Genomic DNA, 26,104 nt, shown 5'->3' with positions numbered 1-26,104 from the left:
CCCCCAGCCCTGCTATCTCCCTCAATCAGAGGCCCACGAGGCTCCCCAGGGGAATCTGGGGTCCCCAAGGAAAGCCCCTTTATCCATCATGGAGCAGGCATTCCAGAAGGCACAATGGGAGGACAATCTGAAAGCCCAGTGTCTGTCTCGTCCCAGGTCAGAGGTCGATCTAACACCCCCCACCTCACTCCTGGAGCCGGACACCGGAGAAACGGCCAGGTCTGTGCTGACCCCTCTGAACCCAGAGGGAGCTGATGCTCAGAGTCAGCCCAGGGCCCCTCTCTTTCAACACTGGCCCCAAGGCCAGAGTCACGGCCACACACGTCTGATGTGTATGTCCAATGGAATGGGTCAGCGAATGACGTGGGCCACTGACACCAACCTGGCCAAGACACAAGATGAGGAGGGGTCAAACATCCCAGAGAGCTCGCCACCCTGAGCCTCCCCACCAGTAAAGGTGTGCAAGGACAAACGTGCAGGAGACAGCAGGGTCAGAGTACAACATTTATTAGTGCGCATAACTGGTCATCTCTCATTCTGTGGCTCAGCCTCTATCAGCCTTCTGAAAAGGAGAGCTGAGCCCACAGAGGGCGCTGGGCACCGCCTATAATCAGAGAGCCGCCCATCCCCGCCAGGCCAACCCGCAGGCCCAGGAGGATGAGAGAAAGTGCGCATTCCTGGCTGATTTGATGGCGTGCTCTCCTGAAAAATAGACAACTTACACCACATAACAACAGCACAACCAAGTGAAAGCATTTCAGGGGAGGAGCACAACCAATGAGATGGGACGTCCACAGGTTATCAGGCCACTGAGGGCACGGCCCAAACTCTGGGCCTCCCTTTGGACAGAAAGGATGCATCCAGTATTGTCCCCAAGAGGGCTGGATGCCTATGCCTGCCAGGGATCAGAGCAAGGGAGGGAGGGAGGAGGGGGGTAGAGAAGGACGGAGGAAGGAGGGGAGAGGAAAGGGAGGAGGGAGGAGGGGAGGGAGGAGGGAGAGGAGGGAGGGAAGGGATGGGGGAGGGAGAGGAGGAAGGGAGAAGGGAAGGAAGGAGAGGAGGAAGGAGGGAAGGGAGGAGGGAGGGAGAGGAGGAAGGGAGGAGGGAGGGAGGTCCGCGCCCTCTGGCTCACTATCTCTTGGGCCTATCGATGTCGTCTATGGCCGCCAGGAGCTTCTGCCGTGCCTTCTTGTTGATATGAGAGCCCAGGCACACATTCACCAGGTTGGTCAGCTGCTTGGAGGAATACTCCTGGCATGAGAGAGAGGACAGAGTTGTCAGGCAGGGTGGGCCCACAACCCTGGGCAGGAGAGGTCAGAGTCCCTTTCTTGTCGCACCAGGTGCGCTCCCCCTACGGGCCCCCAAGAACCCTCTTCTCTGAACATTACACACCCCCTCCTGACTGCTCTGGCCCTCCTGCCTGCCTGTCCTGACCACCTCCCCGTCCTGCACCTCCTGGCCCTCCGGACCACTCTGGGTCTCCTGCCTGCCCCTCCTGACTGCTCTGCCTCTCCTGACCACTCTGGGCCTCCTGCCTGCCCCTCCTGACCGCTCTGGCCCTCCTGCCTGCCCTTCCTGGCCGCTCTGCCCCACTGGCCCTCCTGACCCCCAGCCTGCCTGGCCCCGGCCATGCCTTACCCGGTGCTCCTTGATCCAGCGCTCCATGTCATTCTCAGTCAGATAATAGGCTTTGATGTAGGTTTCCACAAACTCCTTGTCCGGGATTGGCCTGATGTCTGTCAGCTTCTCCAGCTTCATGAGGAACTGCTGGAAGTCGAGCTGCATCAAGGCCCGACCTTCATTGCTGCACTTCTTCACGTTGGCATAACTAAGGAACAAATGTGGAGCGGCTGATGGCAGTGGCAGAAAGGGGAGAAGGGGGAGGGAGAAAGGGGGAACGGAGGGAGAGGCAGGGAACAAGGGCAAGGGGAGGGGGGGGAAGAGGGAGGAGAGGGAGCGGCACCCTATGATCCCCCACCCCCTCGGCCAAAGTTGGCAGTGACCCCTGCAGACTCCCGAGACTCATCCTGGCCTCTCTATCTCATTTTGGGTTAACAGGTGCCCAGGAAGGCATAGCCCTAGGGGAGGCAGCAGCATCTTAGGGGGCAGCCCCTCTGCTCCTAATGCATTTCTGGGAAGCCCCCTTGTGAACTCGAGAAAGGTGCCTTTTTCTTGGTTTCCCCATGGGACTGCGATCCCAGTGCAGGCTGCAGCCCCTGGTTTCCTGTACACTTGCCCCATGGGGTCCCTCCATCACCACCAAGTCTCCTCTCATGCGAAGAGCATGAGGAATCAGAGGTTTCTTTTGCCAGGTTGGTGCCATTCTCCTGCATGACTGTCCCCAACTTGATGAGATGCAATCCCTACAGCTGGACTGAAAGGTTCCCAAGGTGCAAAGCTTCCTAAACTCCCAGAGACTTTTGTGCCCCCAGCTCCAACTCAGGAAGCCGTGCACAGAACATGGTCTGGGATCCCACACCTCACAGACGAGGTACTGGGGCCTGGGCTCCCCCAGGCCAGTGACAAAGGTGGAGCTTCCCCTGGGGAGGGGGAGGGGCTCTGGTGCCCCCACAAAAGGAGGGAGGGCACGGCTCAGCCCCCAGCACTCAGTCTGCCCCTCCCTCCCCCAAAGCTGCCTGGCCCCGGCAGGACAACCCCAGGGGCCACTCCCTCACCCCTCCACGATCGTCCTGTTGGCCAGGCGGATACAGTGCTCCCACAGAATATTGGACACAGGCAGGGGAATCCGGACCCTCTTCGATACCTCAGTCAGCCGCCGGTTAAACTGCTCAAACTCCTAACGAGACAAGAAAGTGCCACACTAGAAGCCTGTGGAGCAGAGAGGGAGGCCGAGGAAGGCCCAGGGGCCTGGGGCACTGGGTCAGGGCTGGCGCCTCTCCCTGTCCGAGGCCTTCAGTGACACTGGACAACCCAACACGGCCTCTGGCTCTTCCTGAGAAAATGACCTTGAACACATTTTCATCCACCTGTGTCCCTGAGGCGGGATCCTGCCCCAACGGACAAACATGAGCCAACCCACTTCGAGAGAGAGATGACCCCTGGCTGGCTACTTCCTGTCCCAAGGACCAAGAAGCAAAGAGCTCTGGGCCTGTCTCCCACTGGCCCCTTGACCAGAATCTCAAGTGTCCACACTTCAGGGGTTTGTCTGGCACCAAAGGGAGGCTGCTCAGTCACCCAGCCCTCCCCCAGGACCCCAGCCCTATCCTGGGCCCCCTGCCCTCCCCCAGATCCCCTACCCTCCAGGGCTGCCCAAGCAGGCCCAACTTCCACCATCCCTGCCCCAATTCTCAACACTGTGGCTGAAGAGCTGCTGGAGGGCTGGTGATGGGCACTGCAGCCCCCTCCCCTCTGGGTCCTGCTCCTACAGGCACTGATTCAGCATGAGGAACCCTGAGAGCCAAAGGCAGCCCAAGGGCTGTGACAGACCCCAGTCAGGCCTTGAGGACTGACCCCCATGGGAAGGTAGGAGGAAGGAGAGAGAGGGGAGAGGGGAAAAGGGAGGGGAGGGAGGGACACCTAAGCACTTTCTAAGCATTTTCTGGGAACTGGAGCCCCGCTCACACACACGGCCAGCACCCAAGGGCAGAGCCAGGCACCAGCAGATCCTGGGTCCTTGGCAGGGGGCAGCTGGTCAGCTTCTTTGCTATGTCCCACCTGACCAGTCACAGCCGGCACTCAGGAAAGCTGGGCCTGAGAAAGTCAGACTTTTCTCCCACCCCACCAAAACAAACTCTGGGCAGGCCCTCCCCAGCCCCACAGGCTCTGGGCTTCTTTCCCAGTGACCACCAGGGGTCTTCCTCCTCTCTCCTTACAGCAACTTCGGTCTAAGCTTCTCCCTCTGGCTCGGCCGGTCAAAAAGGGAGTGAAGGTGGAGCAGAAGAGGAGCTCTAAAATACCATCGGGGCTCTGAGCCCTGTCTCTGGATGCCCAGCCCAGCCTGGGCAACATGAAACCCCTCCCCGAGCACTCACCTTCAGTAAAGTGTCCACATAGACGTTGTGCTGAGACATAATCTCCTTCACGTCCCACTTGACACTGGCCATCAGAAGCAGCATCTGCTCATAGTCGATGGCCTTCCCCGCCACAATCCAATAGATGGGTTTGCGCAGCTCGCTGGCGGTCGAAACCGTCTAAAACCAAGCTCCCAGAAATGAGAAGGCTTCAGTAAGGAGCTGGACTTCCCCAACATCCCAGACACACAGATCACCCCAGGGCCCTTCCTGGGGCCCAGGGAAGGGAGCAGCGCGGCCTGAGGACCACCTCAGCAGAGGGAACCATTGGGGCAGCCGTTCTTCATGAGTTGGGGAGGGCCAGGGACCTCTTCTGGCAGTGACGGCTGATGGCACCGTCAGGGAGGGGCGGCAGGCAGCCTCTGCTGACGCTCTCCCATCGTCCACCCCACGAGTGTCCTCTTGAAGAGAATACACATGGGGCCCTGAGGGCTGACAGTTGCTTTTCCCTAGTTTACTCTCTAACCTAAAGGCATCCTAAAGTCTTTTCCTCTTATCTTGTGTCACCCATTTCCTCATCCCTAATCTTCAACCTCTATAAAACCTCTCACTCTACATTACCGTCCTGAAGCATCTATATCAGCCTAACTCCCCCAAATCCTGGGGTCTCACTTCGCTTTCTTGCTGGGAGACCCACGCTGCTCTTGCGTCAATAAAACTCCCAATGGCTACAGAGAAGGGCTAAGTAAATTCCTTCCCACAGGAGTCAGCTCTGCCAACTCTGACCTCGTCACTCTGGGGTCACCAGCTGGACCGCCGGGACGCCCTTCTCCTGAGGCCTCATGTTCATACTTGGGGAGAAAGGTGAGCTGTTGGGACCTCCCTCATGGCCCTCCCCAAGACAAGGAGTGGGGGACACAGGCCCCACAGGCCCAGGGGGAGCTTCTCACCTGAGAGTAAAACTGTTGCAGGAAGGGTTTCTTGACGGCGGGCATGACGGCATCCAGATGCGGCTGCAGAAACTCAAACTGCTCAGCCAGGAAGACCCTGGGAGGGGGGGAGTGGGGAGGAAGAAAGGGGGGAGGAGGAGAGAGGAGAAGGAGTGGGGAGTGGAGAAAGGGAGGGGGAGGAGGAGGGAAGGGAAGGAAGGGGGAAAGGGGGAGAAGGGAGAGGAGGACAGGGAAGAAAGAACATAGCAGGGAGGAAGGACTGGGTCTCTAAATGGGCACCAAAGTGACCACGTTCCTAACCAGGAAACCCTGAGGGAGGCCATGAAAGCTCATCTTCCCTTTCCAGGATCTGCCAGCCCAGGCCAGAGCTATCTCTGGATCTGACTTCTGTTTCCTCGATCCAGATCTTTGCACTGGCTGTTCCCCACACCTGGGAGGCTTTCCCTCCCCATGCGGGCTTCTCAGAATCCAACACAGAGACCTCTCCTGGCCACGTCCAGCTGTGAGCACCCTCCTGAAATCACTTTGTGTTACTTAGCTAAACTTAAAAGGTTGTGTGAAAAACTGAACTGAGAGCAGACTTCCATGTTGGTGGGCTGAGGGTGGGCTCTGCCCAACACCCTGTGCAAGGGAGGGGAGAGTGCTCCCTCAGAGGGGGGTTGGGGGGGGGAATGCCTGCACCCTCTGCACACCAGGTGCTCCAGTCTAGGCCCAAAGGCATCCCTGGGGTCGCCCCCACCAAAGCCTCACTTTTGGAGGCCAATGGAGAGCCATGACCAACTGAGGGATAACCTCCCAGGAGCAGAGCCATGAAATCATGCCTTTCACAACTATGTACCTACTGTGTGTGTGCCATGCACTGGGCTGGGCCTTGGGGAAACCATCCTTGCCCTCAAGGAGTTTCCATTCTATTGGAATGGAATTCTATGAAAGCGCTCCCACAGCAGCAGCAGCCACAGTCAGGAGTGTGGAGAGGGAAGGGGGTGGGCACTGCAGAAAGGAGAACGGGCCAAGGTCTCTGTGTCCTTCTGGGGCCACTGCTCAGCTAGGGGAGGTGGGGTGGGCTAGGCTCCTAGGAGGACGCTGGCACTATCTCTGATAACAAAGACCTGGAGGAAGAACCAAAGCTGCTCCCCACAACCCTCAACTCGGCAGGAAGGAGGCCATGCTCCCACCCAGGGAGAACCCAGAGAACCCGCCCCAGATGAGCAGGAAGAGTGGCTCAGGCTTGGAGCAACAAGGCAAGGAAGCCTGGCTAGCCAGCCACTGGAGACCCACAGTGGCCTATACAAGGGTGACTGGTCGGGGAGTGGGCTGACACAAGGCTCCCTGAGGTGAGGCACCTACAAGGACTCGGTGGCGACGACCCTCTCTGCCAGCCCGTACAGCGTGTCCCCAGATGTCAGGACCACGAGGTGACTGAGGTGCGGGCTTGGTACCTTCTCCTTCCTCTCCTCGCCCACTGTGAGGGTGCCCGTGGGGTCCGTGGAAACCTCCTGAAAGAAGAGAAGCCCCGCCACGCCTCAGGGTCCCTCCTGGGGCCAGCCAAGGTCTAGGCCCAGACCTCCTGGGGCACACAGTCAAATGTCAAAGAGGAGAAATGGCTTTTCTCCCCAGAGACTCCACAGCAACAGCATCTTCCTCAGCTCAGCAGCTGCCATGCAGGATGAAGAGCCCAGGGCCAGGTGCAGAGAGCATCAAACCTGACTCCCTGGAACAGATGCCAGCAGAGGGGTGTGTGTGTGTGCGCGTGTGAGAGTGTGTGTGTGAGTGTGCGTGTGTGCACGCGCGCACACACACCCAAGAGACAGAGGGGGGAGGAGAGGGGGAAGGAGGGAGCACATGGGAGACACCAAGATGGTGAACATGAAAATAAAGAAGGCCCTACTAAGTGGAGGTGACTTCCTGGAGGAGGAGGGAAGGCACCCACTCTGGGCGTGCTTGAATACCCAGTGTCAAGGGCAGAGCCAGGGAAGGCCCATGACTAGCCTGAGCTGTGACACCAGACAGGTCTTTTAGGTTCAGGAAGGAGAGAAGCCAAAGGTGGCGTGCCCTGTAAGGAGGTGACAAGCAAGGGCCTGTGGGAAAAGAGAGGAGCCCAAGGCAAGGGGCGTCCAAAATCTGGAGTGGTTTCACCGGCCACTGAATTTGCGTTGCACATCAAACACTACCACAAACCTAGTGCACCTGTTTTCTTAAACACAAGCAATTTTGACAACAATAAAATCCCACTCTTGAGACTCCTCTGCCCCCAAAGTCCCCCCAACAGCAGATGACCTGGGCCCACCCTGTCCCAAGCCATGCCCCAAAGAGGAGGGCGAAGCAGATGCCCACAGAGTGCTTTGGGGCCCAGAACAGGTGGTGTTAAGTGACTCATGCAGGTTCCTCAGGGAACCACGAGCCCAGCACACGCCCTGAACTGTGCTGGGCCCTCCTCATTCCCCCCAGGGCAATGCCTGGTATCTGCTCAGCAACCAGCAAGCCCAGAATTTGAACTCAGGTCCTCTGACTCCAAAGCAATGTTAGACTCAATGCAACAAGCACCTCCTCCTTCCGAAACATCCACAAATGGAAGAGTCAAACGGGATTCAGCTTTTAAAGAAATCTCCTAAAAATGAGAAAAGCGAAACAAGGGTCCCAGGGAGGCTAATACGCTATTTGACAAAAACTGATGGGAAGTCTGGGAAGCAACTGGCCAAAGAGGCCTACCCTCAGGAGGAAAGGTCACGGCCTAACAAAAAGGGAAGTCAAGGCCACAGGCATCTATTAATCACCCACTGTCTGCCTGGCACCATGCAAAGTTCTGGGGACACAAAGAAAGTCAGAAAACAGTCCCTGCCCATGAGGAGCTTTCCCTCTAGCAGAGGAGAAGCCATGTAAGCATCTATGGACAAACAGGCCATAGGCAGGCTACTGAACTGGGGAAGAGTCTCAGAGAGAAGGCACCCAGAATGAGGAGGCCCAGGAAGAGGGGGGCCAGGAGGTAGAGATGAGGAGGACGACCATTCCAGGCAGCCAGGGAATATGCTTAGAGTTGGTATATAAAGGGTCCTGTGTGAGGACAAGCCAGGAGGGCCTGTGTCACTGGATGAAAGAGGGTGTGTCAGGGAGGAAGGGGTAAGGAGACTAAAGAAGTAGGAGGGGATGGGTCAAAAATGACTTTCAATGACAAACAACCCAATTTGCATGTGCACTTAGAGGCCACAGTGAACCCTGGAGTTGCCTGAGTAGGGATATGTGTAACACGGTCAGACCTTTACTTTAGGAACATCATTTTGGTGGCTAAATGGAGGATGAACTGGAGAGGAAAGACACTCTAGGCAGGCAGAACCCCCAGCAACTATTGCAATAGTCCAGGTGTGAGGAGATACGGGCCTGCCCCAGTAGAGTAGCAGAGTCCAAGGAGAGATGTTGCAAAGGTGAAATCAACAAGAGATGCTGCAGAGGTGAAATCAGCAAGAGATGCTGCAGAGGTGAAATCAGCAAGAGATGCTGCAGAGGTGAAATCAGCAAGAGATGCTGCAGAGGTGAAATTGACAGGCCTTGGCACCATCTTGGGTCTGGGGAGTGAGAGTGAGGAGTCTAGGATGACTCCTACTTATAAGCCTGGGGGACTGTGGGAAGTGGCGGGGGGGGGGGGGGGGGGGGCAGGGAATGAGAGTAACAGGGAAAGTAGGAGCAGGGAAGGGTTTAGAGGGAAAGATAATGAGGTCTGTTTTGGACATACTGAGTGTAAGATGTGTACTGGACATACAATTTGAGATATCTGAAAGGCAGCTGGAGATGTGAGATAGGTCAGCAGAGAGGTTAGGGCCGGATAAACTAACCTGGGAATCATCTACATAAATGAATCCATGGAAGATAATGAGGTCACCAAGAGAAATAGTATAGAGCAGAGGTGCATCTGGGTTAAAATTATGAAATATTTAACAAAATAAATAAAAATGCATTAGAACACAGCTAATGTTAAGATGGTTTTCTAAGTCAACATACACCTGCAGGTATCCACTTTGGGGGCCCCCATTTCTATTTGTAGCCCAGGACAGCTGTGGGGGACACCCCCAAGTCAGTGGGAGCATACCTGTTTGAAGGTCCAGCCCAGAAGACTGAGCATGAGTGGTCAGACAGGCAGAAGATTTAGGAGGCTCAATTTTTCAACATTCTTTTAAAAATTTTTTTTTGATTTTCAAATTTTTTTGCCTTCTTCCCTCACCTCCCTTCTCCAAAAGATAGTAAGCAATTTGATATAGACTATACGTGTACAGTCATGCAAAAGATATTTCCATGTTAGTCACGTTGTGAAAGAAAACACAGACAAAAAAGTAAAGAAAAAGTCTGCTTCGATTGGCATTCAGATTCCAACAGTTCTCTCTCTGGAGATGAATAGCATTTTTCACCCTAAGTACTTCAGAACTGTCACTGCTGACAAGAGCTAAGGCATTCACAGTTGATCATCATATATAATATTGCTGTCACTGTATACAATGTTCTCCTGGTTCTACTTATTTCATTCCGTATCAGTTCATGTAAGTCTTTCCAGGTTTTTCTGAGAGCATCCTGCTCATTATTTATAGCACAACGGTATTTCATCACAATTGTATAACACTTGTTCAGCCACTCCCAATTTATGGGCATCCCCTTAATTTCCAATTCTTAGACACCACAAAAAGAGCTGCTATAAATATTTTTGTACATGTGGTTCTTTTTCCCTTTTGTATGATCTCTTTAGGATAAAGACCTAGCAGTGCTATTGCTGGATCAAAGTGTATGCACAGTTTTATAGCCCTTTGGGTACAGTTCCAAATTGTTCTCCAGAATGATTGTATCATTTCACAACTCCATCAACAATGCATTAGTGTTCCAATTTTCCACCTCCCCTCCAACATTTATCATTTTCCTTTTCTGTCATATTAGCCAATCTGATAGGGATGGGGTGGTAGCTCAGAGGTGTTTTAATTTGCCTTTCTCTCATCAGTGGTGAATTTTCTCTTATGACTATGAATGGCTTTGATTACTTCATCTGAAAACTGCCTGTTCATATGTGGCTCTTATTTCTATAAATCTGACTCAATTCTCTATATTTGTGAAATGCAGAGGGAGAGGCCTTTAATAGAGAAACTTACTGTCAACTTTTTTCAGTTATAAGTGTATTTCCCTCCATCCTATTGCCTCCACCCCCATTTATCCTCTCTTGAGTCAAAAGTGTTTTGCTTCTGACTTTTCCCTCCCCCAATCCACCTCCTTTCTACCAGCCCCCACCCCCTTAATCCCTTCCCCTCCTATTTTCCTGTAGGGTAAGACAGATTTCTTTCCCCATCTGAGTGTGTGAGCCAATTCAGAAATGAGCAGCAATTTTTGCAGGATCTGCAGGGATGTTCATCCGTTGAGCACTGGCTGAACAAGCTGTGGCCTAGAAAGGCGATGGGACATTACAGGTAAGAAATGAAGGGGATAGTTTTAGAAAGACCTGGGAAGAGCTGGATGAAGTGATGTCCAGGGAGCTGGCAGAAACAGGAGGACAATCTAGAAAGACAAACAGCTTTGAAAGACTCAGGGATGTGACCAGCACAGTGACCCAGCACAATTCCAGAGGCCTTGGGACAGTGGCCCAGGAGGAGGGCTATTTTCTTTCTAGACAGCCAGATGCTGATGCTGGGCTCACTAGGCAGAAGGCTTGACAAGAGGTCAGCCTCACCCCAGATCATGATCTGAGGTCTCTCTGCTCAAAGATCCCTCAGGGGTGTGAAGGAGTCCAGCCCCAAGAGGTAAAGAGCAGAACCTGGGAGGAGATGCAGAGGGAAAAGTGGGAATCCAGCAGTCCACCACAGGTCAGGCACCAGGCAGGAAAGGAGAAAGGGGCCCAGGGGCCCCAGGGTGGTGGTGGTGGCGGGGGGGACAGACAGGGCTAGGTATGCACAGGCCTTCCTCAGTGGGGACTGGCCCGGGGAGTGATGCTGAGGATAGACACAGAGACTGGCACAGAGAAGCCCCACTCCAGCCCCTGGCCCAGCCAACCACGTGTAGTGCCAGGTGAGCTAGGGGAGCCAGATCCTAAGCACACAGCTCACTGCGTCCAGAGGCAGAGATGCCCTCAGGGGCGCTGACTGGCTGCAAACAGTGATCAGAAAACAGCCCTGGCTGAGACTGCAAAGTGCTCCTCAGTAGTGCCAAGATGGCCTTTGAGGCCCTTCCTGCCCCGGCCCTGAGGGCCTTATCCAGGCCTGGCTCTGACTGTTCCTCCACATGCACACCCAGGCCCAGGAGGGAGGCTTCCAGCTCCTGAGCCCCCCCCCCCCCCCCCATGATCTGACGGGCAGCACCTGGCTGGCCCTCTCTCAGCAACAACCCACACGAAAGAAGGCAGCCATCCAGGCAAGGTCTTGCCTGGCACGCGGGCTGGCAGCCTATCCAAGCTGTATCCCAAGGGAGAGAAGCCAGTCAGGTGGGGAGGGCACTGTTACTCCTCCTCCTGAGCCCTGCCAGCCTGGGCCTCACCTGTAAAATGGGGACACAATCCCCTGACACCCCTGGCTTACTCTGGCCTGAGGGCTCTGGCAAGGTGAGGGATGACTGTGGCAAGCGTTGCCCTCCAGAAGACCCCCAAAAGACAGCTCAGGTTCAGGCAATGCTAACTAGGCCCAACGCAGGGACGTGAGACTCTCCAGGCCAAGGGCAGGGGCACATTTAGGAAGTCTGTGAAAGTGACTGCCCCCCAACCCCCAATCTGCTGGAGACAGACCAGGCTGGGAGGGGAGCGGACACTGCCTCCCGGGGCCCCTTACCAGGTCGATCAAGCTCTCCTGGATGCGGTTCAGCGTCGTCCGCAGGCGGCTGCTGCTTAGGCCCAAGCCCGTCGACTCCAGCTGAAAAAGAGAGCAGGGCCCCGCCAGTCACACGTATGTGCACACGTGCACTGTGTGGCCCAGTCCACCTCGCAGGAAGGACCCAGCACACACGATTTCTCCTCCTGACCTCCCTCTCCGAGTCACATCCGAGAGGGGCGGGGGGGCACGGCTGCTGTCCTTTGGCCACCTCCGTTCCCCCCCACGCATGGACACATCCAGCTCTCCACGTCACCTGCCTGTCCCAGCCAGACTCACCGAGTCATTGCGGCCAAAGAAGGTGTAGACGGCGTAGAGGTAGTAGTCAAACAGCTGCGACATGAAGTGGACCACGTCAAAAGCGATGGGCTTCAGCATGCTCATCATCTGCATGTATTTTCCTGTGAGGAAGGCCAGGCTATGGTCAAGACCCCCTGTGCGCTGCACGCCATGCCCTGATGCCCAGACCCTCCATATGCTCACCTGGCCGCCACCTTCCCATGTCAGCCCACTCCACCCTCCCACAAGGCAGGGTCATCCCCCACACACACCCAGAGGAGGCCTCCCGCACACCAGAAGGGGTGTGGGAAGGCAGAAGCCGGCCGCCAGTAGGACAACGATCCCACGCCAGGGAGTCCAAGGAGTCCAAGGGAGCCCAAGAGAGCAACAGCGAAACGGACCCCCTGACCGTGACCCTAAGGGGGCCTCCCTGCACAGACAGTTCTGGCTGCAGTTCTAAGCATCCCCCCAGCAGCAGACCCTGCCCAAGGCCGCCCAAACACCCCTCCCTGAGCTGGTTTTCTCCTCTATGAGGGGGTGGGGGCTGCACGGTCCCCTCCTGCACTGGCCTGATACGATGTCCAGCTCTCCCCAATCTCTGTCCTTAGGGAAAAACATGATTCCAGCGCCACTAGAGGGAGAAAAGAATGGCAAAAAGGTGCGCCTCGTCCTCGGCCAGCCGGCAACGCCAGCGGTGAGGAGGAAGGAAACAGTGAAGGGCAGCATGCTGCAGGAAGATGTTGCCCTAAAGAGCAAGGAAGAGCAGGGGAGAGAATGACCCTGGGAAGACCCGCCCAGCCTGACACACTCCTCACACTAGAATACCGGGGACTTCTGCAAAGCACAGAAGAGTACAGGCACAGAGCCAGGGGGCGCCTTCTTTCACAAGGACCCCAAGGTCTGGGCAATGAAGGACCAAGAGCCTGGTTGTCCACCTCCTGCCAGAAGGGAGGGGCCTCAGGGTGCGTAATGGGACACACGTTTTGGACACAGCCAAAGTTGGAGCACATCTTGCTGGACTCGGGGATCTGGGGTGGGGAGCGGCTGGCAGGGGAAGAAAAGAGATTTCTATTCATTAAAAACTAACCTTTTTTAAACTTTAAAATAATTGCTTTTTTGGAGAGAGAAGGCAAGACAATCAGGGTTAAGTGACTTGCCCAAGGTCACACAGTCTGAGGCTGGATTTGAACTCAGGTCCTCCTGGCTCCAGGGCCAGTGCTCTATTCACTGCGCCACCTACCTGCCCCAACAAGTTTTATTTTTATAAAAATAAAACTGAACAAATGCTGTTGACTTGACCCGCATACCCCCAAACTACCTACTTCCCAGGGAGAGCCCAGTTCCCACAAAGGAAGCCCTCCACATGGGCAGGGGAGGCCCTCCTGCCCCTGCCTGAGTTGGGACCATCCTCCTACAGGGCAGGAGCTGAGAACAGGTCTTGGTCCCCACCCAACAGGGTTCAGCAGCCCCCAAACTTCACTGATGGCAGAAATCCTTGGGACAGGGAGGGGCTGCCAATGAGAGCTAGGCTCCTCAAATGGCAGGATACCCTTTCCAGAGGTGATCCCCAGGACAGGACAGGCCCAGAACGGGAGAGCATGGAGAAGGGGTGAGCAGGCTGCCATCAGTGGCTCTGCAGAGCTGGAGAGTAAAACGTCCCCTCTGGGAACAGCGCCTTGTTCTCAGGCAGCCCTGGGTCTCTGTGGCAGAACCGTCCCCTGCCCCTGCCCCATCAGCCAGTGCCTGACAGCCACAATGGCAAGATCACCAGACGGAGAGGCCCTGACAAGACGCTCTGATGCATAAAGAAAAATGGGTGCCCAGGGAGAAAAAGGTCAAGGGACGTGGACAAAGGCAGAGTGAGGAATGGCGGCAGGGCGCGATGTGGGCGGCAACCAGCAATGCTCTTTGGGGACATCAGCAACAAGCAACAGAAAGAAGGGAGATGGCTCCCCCTTGTGGGCACTATGATGGAGACAGAGAAGACGTGCCACCCCCTCCTCTTTGGCTTAGGAAGTATAAAACCAATCAATCACTCAATCGATCAATAAACATCAATTACACTCCTCCCCTCGGAGATGAAGGCGGAAAGGAAACACCGACACTGACCGGCATATACATGTGGCCTCACAGAGCCACTGTCCCTGACCAAGGAGCCACACAGGCCCCTGATGTCCCTGAAGAAGCCGTCCATCTGTGCCAGAGGGCTTAAATGGGGGCGCGACCCAGCAAGGAAAAGGAATCAAGGTCTGGAAATCAGGCCGGTCACCCGGTCCTGAAATTCCACAGATATACAAGGTGGCAGCCCCCGGGACTCCTCATGACTATCCCTGGACTCTCTGACCGCTGCAAGAGGAGGGCTGGGCCAGGCCAGGCAGTAGCCCCAGCCTCCCAATCCCACCGGCCCCCAACTCACCAACCAGCCGAATGACGTTCAGGGTGGTGTTGGTCAGTATGGGGGCGTTGACTTTGTTCAGGCTGTAATCTGATTTCTTTCGGCTCCTTAGCGTTTCTCTGGAAACGCTGAGATAGAGAGAGAAGGGAGAGGGTGGGGGTTAGGAGAGCAAGAGGAGACCAGGGAGAGAGGGGAAGGAGGAGGGAGAAGGGAGGAGGGATGGAGGAGAGAGGGAAGAGGGATGGAGGGGGGGAGGGAGAGGGAGGAGTGAAGCAGGATGGGGGAGAGGGGAGGCAGAGGAGAGGGAAGAGTGAAGCAGGAGGGGGGAGGGAGAGGCAGGAGTGAAGGAGTGGGAGGGAGACAGGGGCCTGGACACATGCTCTCCTACCACAGCCCAAATAGCCCCGTGAGGGCGGGGTCGACATTAGGCCCATTTTGAGAAGGGGAAACTGAGGCTCAGGCCTAGGCCCCAGAGCCCAGGCCAATATCTGTGGCAGGATCCTCACCCAGCCCCAGGGCAGTCACCTCTTCACAGGGACATCCCCTGTCTGCTCGTCCACGTAGTCGCGCTTTAACTCCTCAGGGACATCACTGTCACTGTCGTAGTCTTGGTACGCACTCTTCTCAGGTTCATCTGACTCATACTAAGGGGGCAGAGTGTGCAGACTGAGGGTGGGGGAAATACCCTGCCGCTTCCTCCTCACCCTCACCAGCCCGGGGAGCCCCCTAGGGTCAGAGCTCAGTGGGAAGGGTGAAAGAGGAGAGAGGAGGGAGGAGAGAGGGGAGGAGAGGTGGGGGAGGCCTCTTCTTGCCCACTCTGGGCAGAAGCAGACCATGGAGCTGGAGGCCCCCAGTTTGAATCCTGGCCCCACCTCCAGCTGATCCATCTGCAGGGAGGGGTGGGGTGGGGTGGGGGGGGGGGCTAGGAGGCTGCTTTGGGCTGCAGACAGGAAGCCCTAAAACCAGCACCCTGCACACACACCCCCTCCTGCTGTGGGCGCCCCAGGCCTCACACACCCCATTGGAAGCCAGCACGTCTTCAGTTTCCTCATCCTTGCTGTTTGCCTGAATCTCAAAGGGGTTCCCTCCGCTGCAGTATTGTTCAAACAAGGTAGGGGCCACAGAGGACGCTGAGGAGGCTGGCTGCTTACTCGGGGACACAGACGGGGACCGCGACTGCTCCATGAACTTAAATTCCTGCAAATGGATGCAAGGCTCGGTAACCACTGGCACCAGCCCTCCCTGGCCCCATCCTACCCGCAGGGCTGGACAATGGGCCCCCAAAGGGCCCACGTCTCCCCTCCTGGCTCTGGGACCCACATGGCCCGATCCACAAGAGAGCCACCACTCACGTGGAGCTGTAAGATGCTGAAGCTAGACTTAACTGGACACAGCTCCCAGGTCTCATTCTCCAAGAACATCCTCAGCTCATCCAGGCGTGTCCTGAAACACAGAAGCTGAGGCTGAGGTTGGGGCAAGGGCTGGAGGGTTAGGGAAGGCAGGCGGGAGTGGGGTTCTCTCCTTCCTCTCATCCTTGCATACCTGTAGCTTCCTGGATGGAGTGCCTGGACGGGTTCACAACAGAGTGAGCACTGAGCTACGGGGCCTGGGAGGCTTCCAGACCACCTCCCGCCTCCCACCTCCCTCCCAGGTGAGGAGGGCCAGATCGATTTCTATCTCACTGGGGGGGTTCCTCCTCAAATACACAGATGTGGCTACCACACGCCGCAGAAGGCAGACACGCATCAAAACAGCTCCACTGCATGGACCCAAATAGGCCATCAGGGGCACCTCCCCCACTAGCACTGCACACACCCTCAACAATGCTGGTGGCAGGAAAGAGTCAGAGGACCTGAGTTTGAATCCTACCACCTAATACTGCCTGTGGGACCTTGAGCAAGAGCTTAACCTCTATCTGGATGTCATCCCCTGTCCAAGACTGTGCTGTGTCACCCCTGGACCTGGCATCGACCAAACTCTGGATGCCGGCTAAAGAACTGAACCCTCAAATGGGACCTCTTAGGGCAGCGACAGCTCCACGTCCAACCTCAGCAGGAAGCAGCTATAGAAGAAGAGACCTTCGCCCCTTTACCCCAAGGGATTTTGGGCCCCATTCGTTTGAGGGGGGAATGACAGGGTGCTTGTGCTCAAGCCCCACCCTAAGATATTGCTTTATGTGCTTATTTTGTGTTATCCCTGTTATAGTGTTGTATAGTTCTGTTGACACCAATTACCCCTAAACTCCCACCGACCTATGGAATGGATGGGAAAGATCTTGGGGTCGAATGTATTGGTAATGCAATAGGAAGATCTTTCCCATCCATCAATACGCCCAGGTGACCTGAGTCCCATGAGCCTGTGGTGGGAGGAGCTTGCCAAATGAGAAGAGCAGGAAGGGGTGGAGCAGAACTGAGAGGGAGTGAGACGGAGCAGTCAGAGCTGGGGGACAGAGAGAGAGACAGAGCAGCAACTAGCAGAAGTGAGAGCCAAGCAGTGATTTCGCTTGAGGGTGTTCGTTTGTGTGAAGGCCCTAACACAGGGAAGACTTGGGAATGGCGGTGCCCCCAGCATTGTTAATGCCTATAGATTTCCTTGTTGCTACGATGGATTTGGCTTTCTCGTGCCTGAATAAATGTTTTGGTTTCGCCTTCAATGAGGAGAGTCTGTTATATTTTGTAATTCAGAACTACACCGGCATATTCATAGCAACCATAGCCACTGTGAGTATCACATTGGCCTAGGCAGATTCCGGCCGATGCAGCCAGGGTTGGGGTGGAAGCCAAGGCTTCCTCCTGTCATTTGGCTCCAGCCTGGTCAGCAGCAGTGATGACAACAGTCCAGGCTTGGGGACCCATCACCCAGAGCCAACCACTCCAGGCAATCCCAGATCCCTCCTGGACAAGGTCACTGCCCCAGCAGAGCAAGAGCTGCTCCACCTTCCACATGCCCTGATGTTAGGAAAGGGGGAAACCAGGCACTGTGCTAAGCCCTTCACGAATGTCATCTCATTTAATCCTCCTGACGACCCTGCAAGACAGATGCTGTTGCTACTCCATTTTACCACTCAAGAAACCGAGGAAAACTGAGGTGGATTGTTTGGCCCAGGATTACAGAGCCAGAAAATAGAGCAATCAATTCTCTCATGACCAGGGCAACCCACCCTGGCCTCAGCGGCCACAAGAATCATCCAGCCTGTCGCTAGCTGATTGCAGGGTTGGACTCGGAGCAGGAGGTTTCAGCCATCTACCTCAGTTTCCTCATCTGTAACGTGAGCTCTTTAGTGTCTCTGCCAAGAAAACCCACAATGGGGCCACGGAGAGCCAGACACGACCCAAGGACTTAACAACCACCACCAAGTGAAGCCCAATCCTAGAAGTATGTGCCGTGTCAACAAAGCAGGAGGTTTGCTGTTTGTCTAATGCTTCTATCATGGCTTTGGATAGAGGCATGGACATGCACCCAGCCAATCTGCGAGCCCACTGCATGACATCCAAGGTCCAGAAGGATATGGACAAGCTCAAATGCTGGACCAAATCTAACAAGAAAAAATTCAGGGAGCTGGAGAATCACACTTAGGTGGAAAACCCAGATCCCCAGGACAAGATGATGAAGGTGTGGAGGGGGCAGAGCCAAGATGGCAGCTGGAAAGCAGGGACTTGAGCTCTCCCCCAAATCCCTCCAAACACCTGTAAAAAATTCTAGAGCTGTGGAACCCATGAAATAGCAGAGGGAAGCAGGTGTCCAGCCCAGGACAACCTAGATGGTCGTGGGAAGGATCTATCGCATGGTGCCAGGCGCAGAGCACGGCCACACCAGGACCAACCAGACCAGGAGTCGGGCAGAGTCGGTCTGAGGGCCATGAATCATCGAACTGTGGCAGTTACCAGACTTCTAAACCCACAAATACCAAAGACAACAGGGAAGGTTAGTGGGGAAACTGCTAGATCGGGTTAGAAAGTGGTCCGGTTTTTTTTCTCCTCTTTTTTGTTACTGGGTTTTGGGTTTTTTTTGGTTCTGTTTCTTCTTTCCCATGATTCATTCCATTAGTCATAATTCTTCTCCATAACTTGACTAGTGTATAAATTAATTCAATGTGAAGTTATACGTGGTAGTTATACGAGATTCCATGCCATCTTGGGGAGGGAGGGGGGAGGGAGGGGAGAAAATCTGGAACTCAAAATTATGTAGAACCGCGTGTTGCAAACTCAAAATAAAAAAAAAAAAATTAAAATTTAAAAAAAAATAGAAAGTGGTCCGGCCCCAGCACTTGGGGTGGCAGCAGGAAGCTCCTGCAGCTGCTTCCAGAACTCCAGCATCAACTGTTTCCTGAGTCCCCGGCTCACACGGTGGGAGGAATCAAGCAGCAGACCAGAGTGGGAGTGCTGAGGCTGCTTTGCCCTGTTTGGATCTGGGTCACAATCCTGGTTGGCGGTTCTTGGGGGAGGAGGAGTGCTGCTGTGGCAGAGCTTGTGATGACAGTGGAGTAGAAGCAGCTCTGAAAACAGCAGCACAGCCCCTAAAGCTTGGGACAAAGCACTCCCTCCTCTACAAGCAGTCATACCCTGAGAAAAAGCTCAAAGGTCAAGTAGTTGGGTGGGAATGTGGCCAGGCAGCAAAAACGGCCTCAGACTCAGACTCTAGAATCTTTTTTTGGTGACAAAGAAGATCAAAGCACACAGCAAGAAGAAGTCAACATAGTCAAAGAGCCTACATCAAAAGCCTCCAAGAAAAATAGGAATTGGTCTCAGGCCATGGAAGAGCTCAAAAAGGATTTGGAAAAGCAAGTTAGAGAAGTAGAGGAAAAACTGGGAAGAGAAATGAGAATGATGCAAGAAAACCATGAAAAAAAAGTCAATGACTGGCTAAAGGAGACCCAAAAAAATACTGAAGAAAATAACACCCTAAAAAATAGACTAACCCAAATGGCAAAAGAGCTCCAAAAAGCCAATGAGGAGAAAAATGCCTTGAAAGGCAGAATTAGCCAAATGGAAAAGGAGATCCAAAAGACCACTGAAGAAAATAATACCTTAAAAATTGGATTGGAGCAAGTGGAAGCTAGTGACTTCATGAGAAATCAAGATATTATAAAACAGAACCAAAGGAATGAAAAATTGGAAGACAACGTGAAATATCTCATTGGAAAAACCACTGACCTGGAGAATAGATCTAGGAGAGATAACTTAAAAATTACTGGACTACCTGAAAGCCATGATCAAAAAAAGAGCCTAGTGTTTCAAAAATCCGGCTAGCAGCTGTTGTGGGGGTGAAAGACCAACAGAAGCCCAACAACAAGAATGCTGCCAAAGCCCAGGTTCTTTTGATCTACTTTACTAAGGAAAGCAACGTTAAGGGGTTAACAATCTTATTTCAATCCAATGTACAGATATCAGTCACTTAGTTCAGGGGAAAAAGCAAGCACCCTGAACTTCAGAGCAAATACAAATACAAAGATACATTAGAAACAGACCAAATCATAATTCATACTTACCAAGAAAACCAAGTCCGGACATCCGGGCAAGCTGGAGGGCTCTTAACTACAGCTGCCCTGAGTCTCCACACCAAGAGTGAGAGCCCTGAGCAAATAGCTCTGTCTTCTCTTCTCATACCATTTCAGACATCATCAAATGTCATCTGAATGACCAGAACTTAGGCTACTATGATTGGCTCTTGAGTTACCACCTCCCCTTAGTACCCTGGGAGCTTCATGCCACGTAGGCTTAGCAACTAATAGGGGTTTGGGCCTGGGGCTTAGCACCTAGTAAAAATCAATGAAATACACTGAATTAATCAAAGGAAACAAAAGCCAAACTCTTCAAGGCTGAACTGAGTGCTAAGAGCCCATTTTGCTTACCAACACACCTAGACATCATCTTTCAAGAAATTATCAAGGAAACTGCCCTGATATTCAAGAACCAGAGAGTAAAACAGAAATGGAAAGAAACCACCGATCACCTCTTGAAAAAGATTCCCAAAAAGAAAACTCCTAGGAATATTGTTGCCAAATTCCAGAGTTCCCAGGTCAAGGAGAAAATACCGCAGAAAGCCAGAAAAAAACAATTTCAGTATTGTGGAAACATAATCAGGATAACACAAGATCTAGCAGCTTCCACATTAAGGGATCGAAGGCCTTGGAGTATGATATTCTGGAGGTCAAAGGAGTTAGGATTAAAGCCAAGAATCACCTACCCAGCAAAACCGAGTATCATGCTCCAAGGCAAAATATGGATTTTCAATAAAATAGAGGATTTTCAAGTTTTCTCAATAAAAAGACCAGAGCTGAATAGAAAATCTGACATTCAAACAGAAGAATCAAGAGAAGCATGAAAAGGTAAACAAGAGAAATCATAAGGGACTTACTAAAGTGGAACTGCTTTGCTTACATTCCTACAAGGAAAGATGATGTGTGTAATTCATGAGACCTTTCTCAGTATTAGGGTAGTTGAAGGGAATATACATATATATAGACAGAGGGCACAGGATGAGTTGAATATGAAGGGATGATATCTAAAAAAAAAAATAAAATTAAGGAGTGAGAGAGGAATATATTGAGAGAGGGAGAAAGGGAGAGATAGAATGGGGTAAATTATCTTGCATGAAAGTGGCAAGAAAAAGCAGTTCTGTTGGAAGGGAGGAGGGGGCAGGATGAAGGGGAATGAGTGAATCTTGCTCTCATCGGGTTTGACTTGAGGAGGAAATAACATACACATTCAATTGGGTATCTTACCCCACAGGAAAGGAGGGGAAGGGGATAAAATAGGGGGGATGATAGAAGGGAGGGCAGATAGGGGGAGGAGGTAAGCAAAAGCAAACACTTTTAAAAAGGGACAGGGTCAAGGGAGAAAACTGAATAAAGGGGGACAGGATAGGATGGAGGAAAATATGGTCAGTCTTTCACAACATGATTGTTGTGGAAGTGTTTTACATAATGATACATGTGTGGCCTATGTTGAATTGCTTGCCTTCTTAGGGAGGGTGGGTGGGAAGACAGAATTTGGAACCCAAAGTTTTAAAAGCAGATGTTCAAAAAAAAAAGTTGTTTTTGCATGCAACTGGGAAATAAGATATATAGGCAATGGGACATAGAAATCTAACCTGCCCTACAAGAAAGTAAGGGGAAAGGGGATGGGGGAGGAGGGAATGGGGTGACAGAAGGGAGGGCTGACTGGAGGACGGGGCAATCAGAATCTATGCCATCTTGGAGTGGGGGGGAGGGTAGAAATGGGGAGAAAATTTGTACCTCAAAACCTTATGGAAATCAATGTTGAAAACTATAATATTAAATAGTAAAATATGAAAAAATATTTAAAAAAAGATGAAGAAGGTGTGGCTAGATAGCAGGTCAGCTGAAAAAGATCTGGGGGTCCTAGGGGCCAGCAAGCCCAACAGAGAAAGGTGTGACACAGAGGAGGCTAGGGGCTGGGAAGAAGACGTGGGTCCAAGTCAGACCTTTCCTGGGTAAGGCCCTGCAGCCCCTGGGCTATGGGCCACCCAGACCTCAGGTTCTAAAGGCAGAACAAGGCTGAGTGGCAGCAGTCACTCCCTACACTGAAGGCATCCCAGCCATGGACCAAAGGCTGCCACATCAGTCCTGAGGAAGCAAGCTGGGCCACTAGGGGGAGCCACAGTGTGGAGAACACTAGAACTGAGTTCAAATCTAGCAGCTTCCTAGCTATGGGACTCTGGGTAAGTCACTCAGTTTCCCCAACTGTAAAATGGAGAATCATCAATGAGAAAATGTTTGTGAATCTCTTAGCATAGTGCTCAGCACACAGTAGGCACTTAATAAACACTTATCTCCTTCCCCTTCAGATGATCCCCTGGCGAGTGCCCAGAAGCAAATACCCAGAGTGGAAGGGCCTTGGGTCCAACCAGGCTCTACAAAGTGCGCAGAGACCATTCATGCCAGGCTCAGGCTCCAGGCACGATGAAAGACCATCAAGACACCTGCCAACATGATGATCCAGACGATCCCCAAAGACGGGGGCTACACAGAACCTTCCTGGGCCTCCCCCAAGGGCCAATGCCACCTCACTGGACAGGGGCCACAGCTCAGGACCCACCGCAGACACCCCAGAAGCCCCGCCCACAGCCCCAAGCTGGCGGTGCCAATAGCATCGGACTCCAGGCACCTGCGCTGGGGACTGGGAGGAAGCCAGTGGCTGGCCCCAGGGTCTGGCTGAGGCCATCCTTGGAAGGACGTGCTGACTGCAGACACCGTCCCCACAATTCCAAGCTGGCGAGATGCTCCCACTCTCCCTGTGACACCAGCTGTCAATGGCCCCTCTGGATAGTAGACAAAACAGAGGCTGAGGAGTGACCTGCCCGGGACACCCCAATGGGTGCTGGTCCTAGAGCCCACCTGCTGGCTCCTCAGAGATGACAGATGGGTGAAGGCCCAAGAGCTGCCATGGGCCTAGGTGCAGAAACAACGAGAACCAAGAAAGAGCAAGCATAGGCTACGCACAGGCTCTAAGTCACCGGAGCCCATCAGTTTCCCTCCCCAGCACCCTCAGGCAGGTTCCCGCCCCTACGGCTGGGGAGAAGCGGGCCCCCAAAGGCTGAGTCACCTGAGACATCTTGTGAAGAGCAGGGCTGAGATGCTGGCCTCCCACTGCCCAGGCCAGCCCACCACACCCCAGGCTGGCCACCAGCCCACTGGACCTCAGGCCAGCCCCCTGTAATGACAATTTAGATTTGAAGATCTTTTCCAACCATTAATAGGTCATGTGACCTGCTTATATCACAGGAAGCCTAAGTCACACGTGGTGGAAGGAGCTTGTTGAGAGGAAAAGGAAAGTGTGCCACAGGAAATGTGGAGAGAGAGCAGTCGGAGCTGAGGAAAAGAATAGACATGTGGTAGCTATGCTGTAAGTGTATGTGTTGGTAGCAAGGCCCCAGCAGGGGGCGGAAGGTTATGGGATGGAGTGGTTCTCTGCTGTGGTATTGTGTATTGAATTCTTTGCTGCTGTGATGGACTGGGCTTACTGGTTTTGGGATCGGGTTCTCTGGTGTCTGGATAAATGGTTTACTTCTCTTCTACCTTCTACGTGGAGTCTCTTATGTTTTGTGATACTGAACCATATAGGCATTTTGACAGTTATCATCTATGTTGTGATTACTGCCTTGCTAATACACCCCCCAGACCCCAGGCCAACCACAGGCTGGCCCCCAGCCCACCGGACCCTGGTCAGTCTCCAGCCCCACCAGACCCCTGGCCCACCAGACCCTAGCCTCACTGATGACCAAAAGAAAGCAATTCTGTGATCACAGATACAAGTCTGGGCAAGTGAGAGATGGAGCCAGATGCAGGCCCCCACAGTGCTGCATCTCCAGGAGCCCTTGCTCACCTGTGGTAATTCTTGAAGTAGTTGATGCTCTGCTTTCGGATGGACTCCTGAAGAACTTCAGACTTGCTACCACAAAACTCTTCACCCACTTGCATCAGCCTGTCCAAAGAAAAGTAATTTCAGAAAGCTCAGAAAGACATTTTCACAAACAGCCACAAAATGAGCAAATGCACAATGGTCAAAAATATGTGTGTCAACTCCACAGCCTCTCACAATTCACTAGAAAAAGGCCCAGGTCTTAGCTGGTCAGTCAACATGCACTGAGTAAGTGCCTAGTGTGTGGCAGTCCCTGGGCGAAGTGGGAGGAGACAGAGAAAGGCAGAAGACATGCCTGCCCTCATGGAGCAGTCAGTCATACAGATAACATGCATGCAACTGTCTACAGCAGGTGGGAAGGTGTGGGAGGGCATTCCAGGCCTGAAGAATGGGGATGAAGTGTCCTGTCTGTGGAGCAGACAGAAGGCCTGGGGCACTAGATCACAGAGTATGTGGTGGGGAGGAAGGTGGGAGAAGGTGGGAAGGGAGCAGAGGGCCAAGTTAGGAAGGGCTCTGAAGGCCAAACAAAGCATCTGGTATCTGATCCTGGAAGTCTCACGGAGCCACTGGGGCTGACCAAGCAGCGGTGTGATGTGGTTGGACCTGGACTTTAGGAAAATCACTTTGGTGGCTGAATGGAGGCTGGGCTAGATGGGGAAGAAACTTGAGGCAGGTAGGCCCCCTCCCAGCAGGTATGGCCATAGTCCAAGCACATGTGATGGGGCACGGTGGGGGCAGAGCCAAGAGACAAGGGGGAGTCTAGGAGATGCCTCAGAGGTGAAACTAACAGGTCTTGGCACCATCTTGGAGAGTCTAGGATGACTCCTACATTGTGAGCCTGGGGGCCTGGGAAAACAGGGTGCCCTCTCTAGTAACAGGGAAGGCAGGAGAGGACAGGAGTTGGGGGGAGATGCTGAGTTCTTTTTTGTATTATTGGAAATGCCTCCTGGACATCGGGTTCAAGATGTCGGAAAGGCCATTAGAGATGGGAGGCCAGAGGTCAGCAAAGAGGTTGGGACCAAGAGTCCTCGGCAGAGAGATGATGATGAAGTCTGTGCAAGCTGACCAGATCGCCAACAGCAGAGGAGAAGAAGGCATGGGGCAGAGCCTGGGGGACATTCTGTGGCACATGAACTCAATCTGAAATTCATTCCTCTTGGCATCCTGTCGACATGGTCTCTTGGGAAGCCATGCTTGATTTTCATCACTTCTGGGAAGGTGTCTCCACCAGGCTCCTCAATTGTCTGGTCAAGGTCCTTTTGGCCTTTCCTAGTTTCTGAGTCTTCCTTCCTCGGCTCATCTTCCAGAACTGTCACTTTTCTGAATCATTTCCTGTCTTTTCATCGCTCCTCTATCTGTGTCCTCCAGAACCCCAAAGTTCATGATAAAAAGGATGACTCCAGAGAAACCTTGGAAAACTCGCATGAATGGATACAGTGTGAAGTGAGCAGAACTGCAGAATGATTTCTACAATGAAAGAGTCATAAAAACAGGCTCCAAAGCCATCCAGATCAATTTATGCAGCTGCCAACCCGAACCCCAGAGGACCACCTCCTGACAGCAAGGGCATGCACCAGGGGGACAGCACAAGCCATAGATTTTAGGGAATTTGTTTAGCTCCACTATGCATATGTTCAAGGATTTGGGCTTTCTTTTTTTCCCAATAGGAATGAGAGAAAAATAGATTTTTGTATTTGTTCATAATAATTTTTTTAAAAAAATAAACAAAACTGCTTTTCGTTAAATCTATTATTGTGAGTAAATTCTAGTTGTTTGCTTTTGCGGTATAAAACCCAGACCTTCCCAGTTCATTGCCAAAATCTTCAGTACTTCTCCACAGCACTAGGATAAAAAAGAAAGCACTGAATATGGTAGACTCAGACACCCCTATAAAGGGTCCCCTCAACCAGGAGTCTCCCACATGTGGCCAAAATCACTCAAGACACTTGAAGAAATGCAACAGAAATAACTTGGCTTAAAATCCCTCTGATTACTAAGGCCAAGCAAAAACTAAAACAGGGAGAAACACACTGGCCAAATGTGATCCCCACTGACAAAGAGGAGGCCCAGGATAGAGTGTAAGCCAAGAGGAACTCCTTAGAGATGGCCTCCTGATGTGGGCAATCCGCTGCACACAGCAAGCCATGACCACCGCAAAGCCTCCGAGACGATGCAATGTGCTAGCGCCAAACCAGCAGTATGGGAAAGTCCAAGTCTATGCTGACTACCCCTCATCCATTCAGTTGGATGGACAGCCTGCAGAGCTCATCCCTCAGGATGGCCCTCAGAGATGGACACTGAGAAC

The 26,104-nt window shown here is 53.1% G+C and overlaps 1 protein-coding gene across 4 annotated transcripts in view; it reads right to left on the bottom strand.

Moving 5' to 3' along the window:
* Positions 1–487: 487 nt before the first annotated feature.
* VPS50 (VPS50 subunit of EARP/GARPII complex) overlaps positions 488–26,104 on the bottom strand; it is a 62,427-nt gene continuing 36,810 nt past the window's right edge. For 3 of the 4 annotated variants that reach the window (XM_036738620.1, XM_036738624.1, XM_036738621.1), the window contains 13 exons: positions 23,764–23,862; positions 15,769–15,859; positions 15,434–15,613; positions 14,942–15,060; positions 14,438–14,544; positions 12,022–12,143; positions 11,704–11,784; positions 6,269–6,417; positions 4,922–5,018; positions 3,993–4,151; positions 2,676–2,797; positions 1,639–1,828; positions 489–1,251 (listed from right to left, as the gene is read on the bottom strand). In XM_036738620.1, coding sequence (XP_036594515.1) covers positions 1,132–1,251; positions 1,639–1,828; positions 2,676–2,797; positions 3,993–4,151; positions 4,922–5,018; positions 6,269–6,417; positions 11,704–11,784; positions 12,022–12,143; positions 14,438–14,544; positions 14,942–15,060; positions 15,434–15,613; positions 15,769–15,859; positions 23,764–23,862 — 1,636 coding nt within the window. In that variant the 3' untranslated portion in view covers positions 489–1,131. Of the gene's footprint in view, positions 1,252–1,638; positions 1,829–2,675; positions 2,798–3,992; positions 4,152–4,921; positions 5,019–6,268; positions 6,418–11,703; positions 11,785–12,021; positions 12,144–14,437; positions 14,545–14,941; positions 15,061–15,433; positions 15,614–15,768; positions 15,860–23,763; positions 23,863–26,104 lie in introns of all 4 variants that reach the window. The other variant, XM_036738623.1, reaches the window with a different exon arrangement.

Source organism: Trichosurus vulpecula, chromosome 9 (assembly GCF_011100635.1).
Source record: "Trichosurus vulpecula isolate mTriVul1 chromosome 9, mTriVul1.pri, whole genome shotgun sequence".
NCBI lineage: Eukaryota > Metazoa > Chordata > Mammalia > Diprotodontia > Phalangeridae > Trichosurus > Trichosurus vulpecula.
The sequence above is the reverse complement of the archived record's forward strand: the minus strand, read 5'-3'. Positions and strand labels throughout refer to the sequence as shown.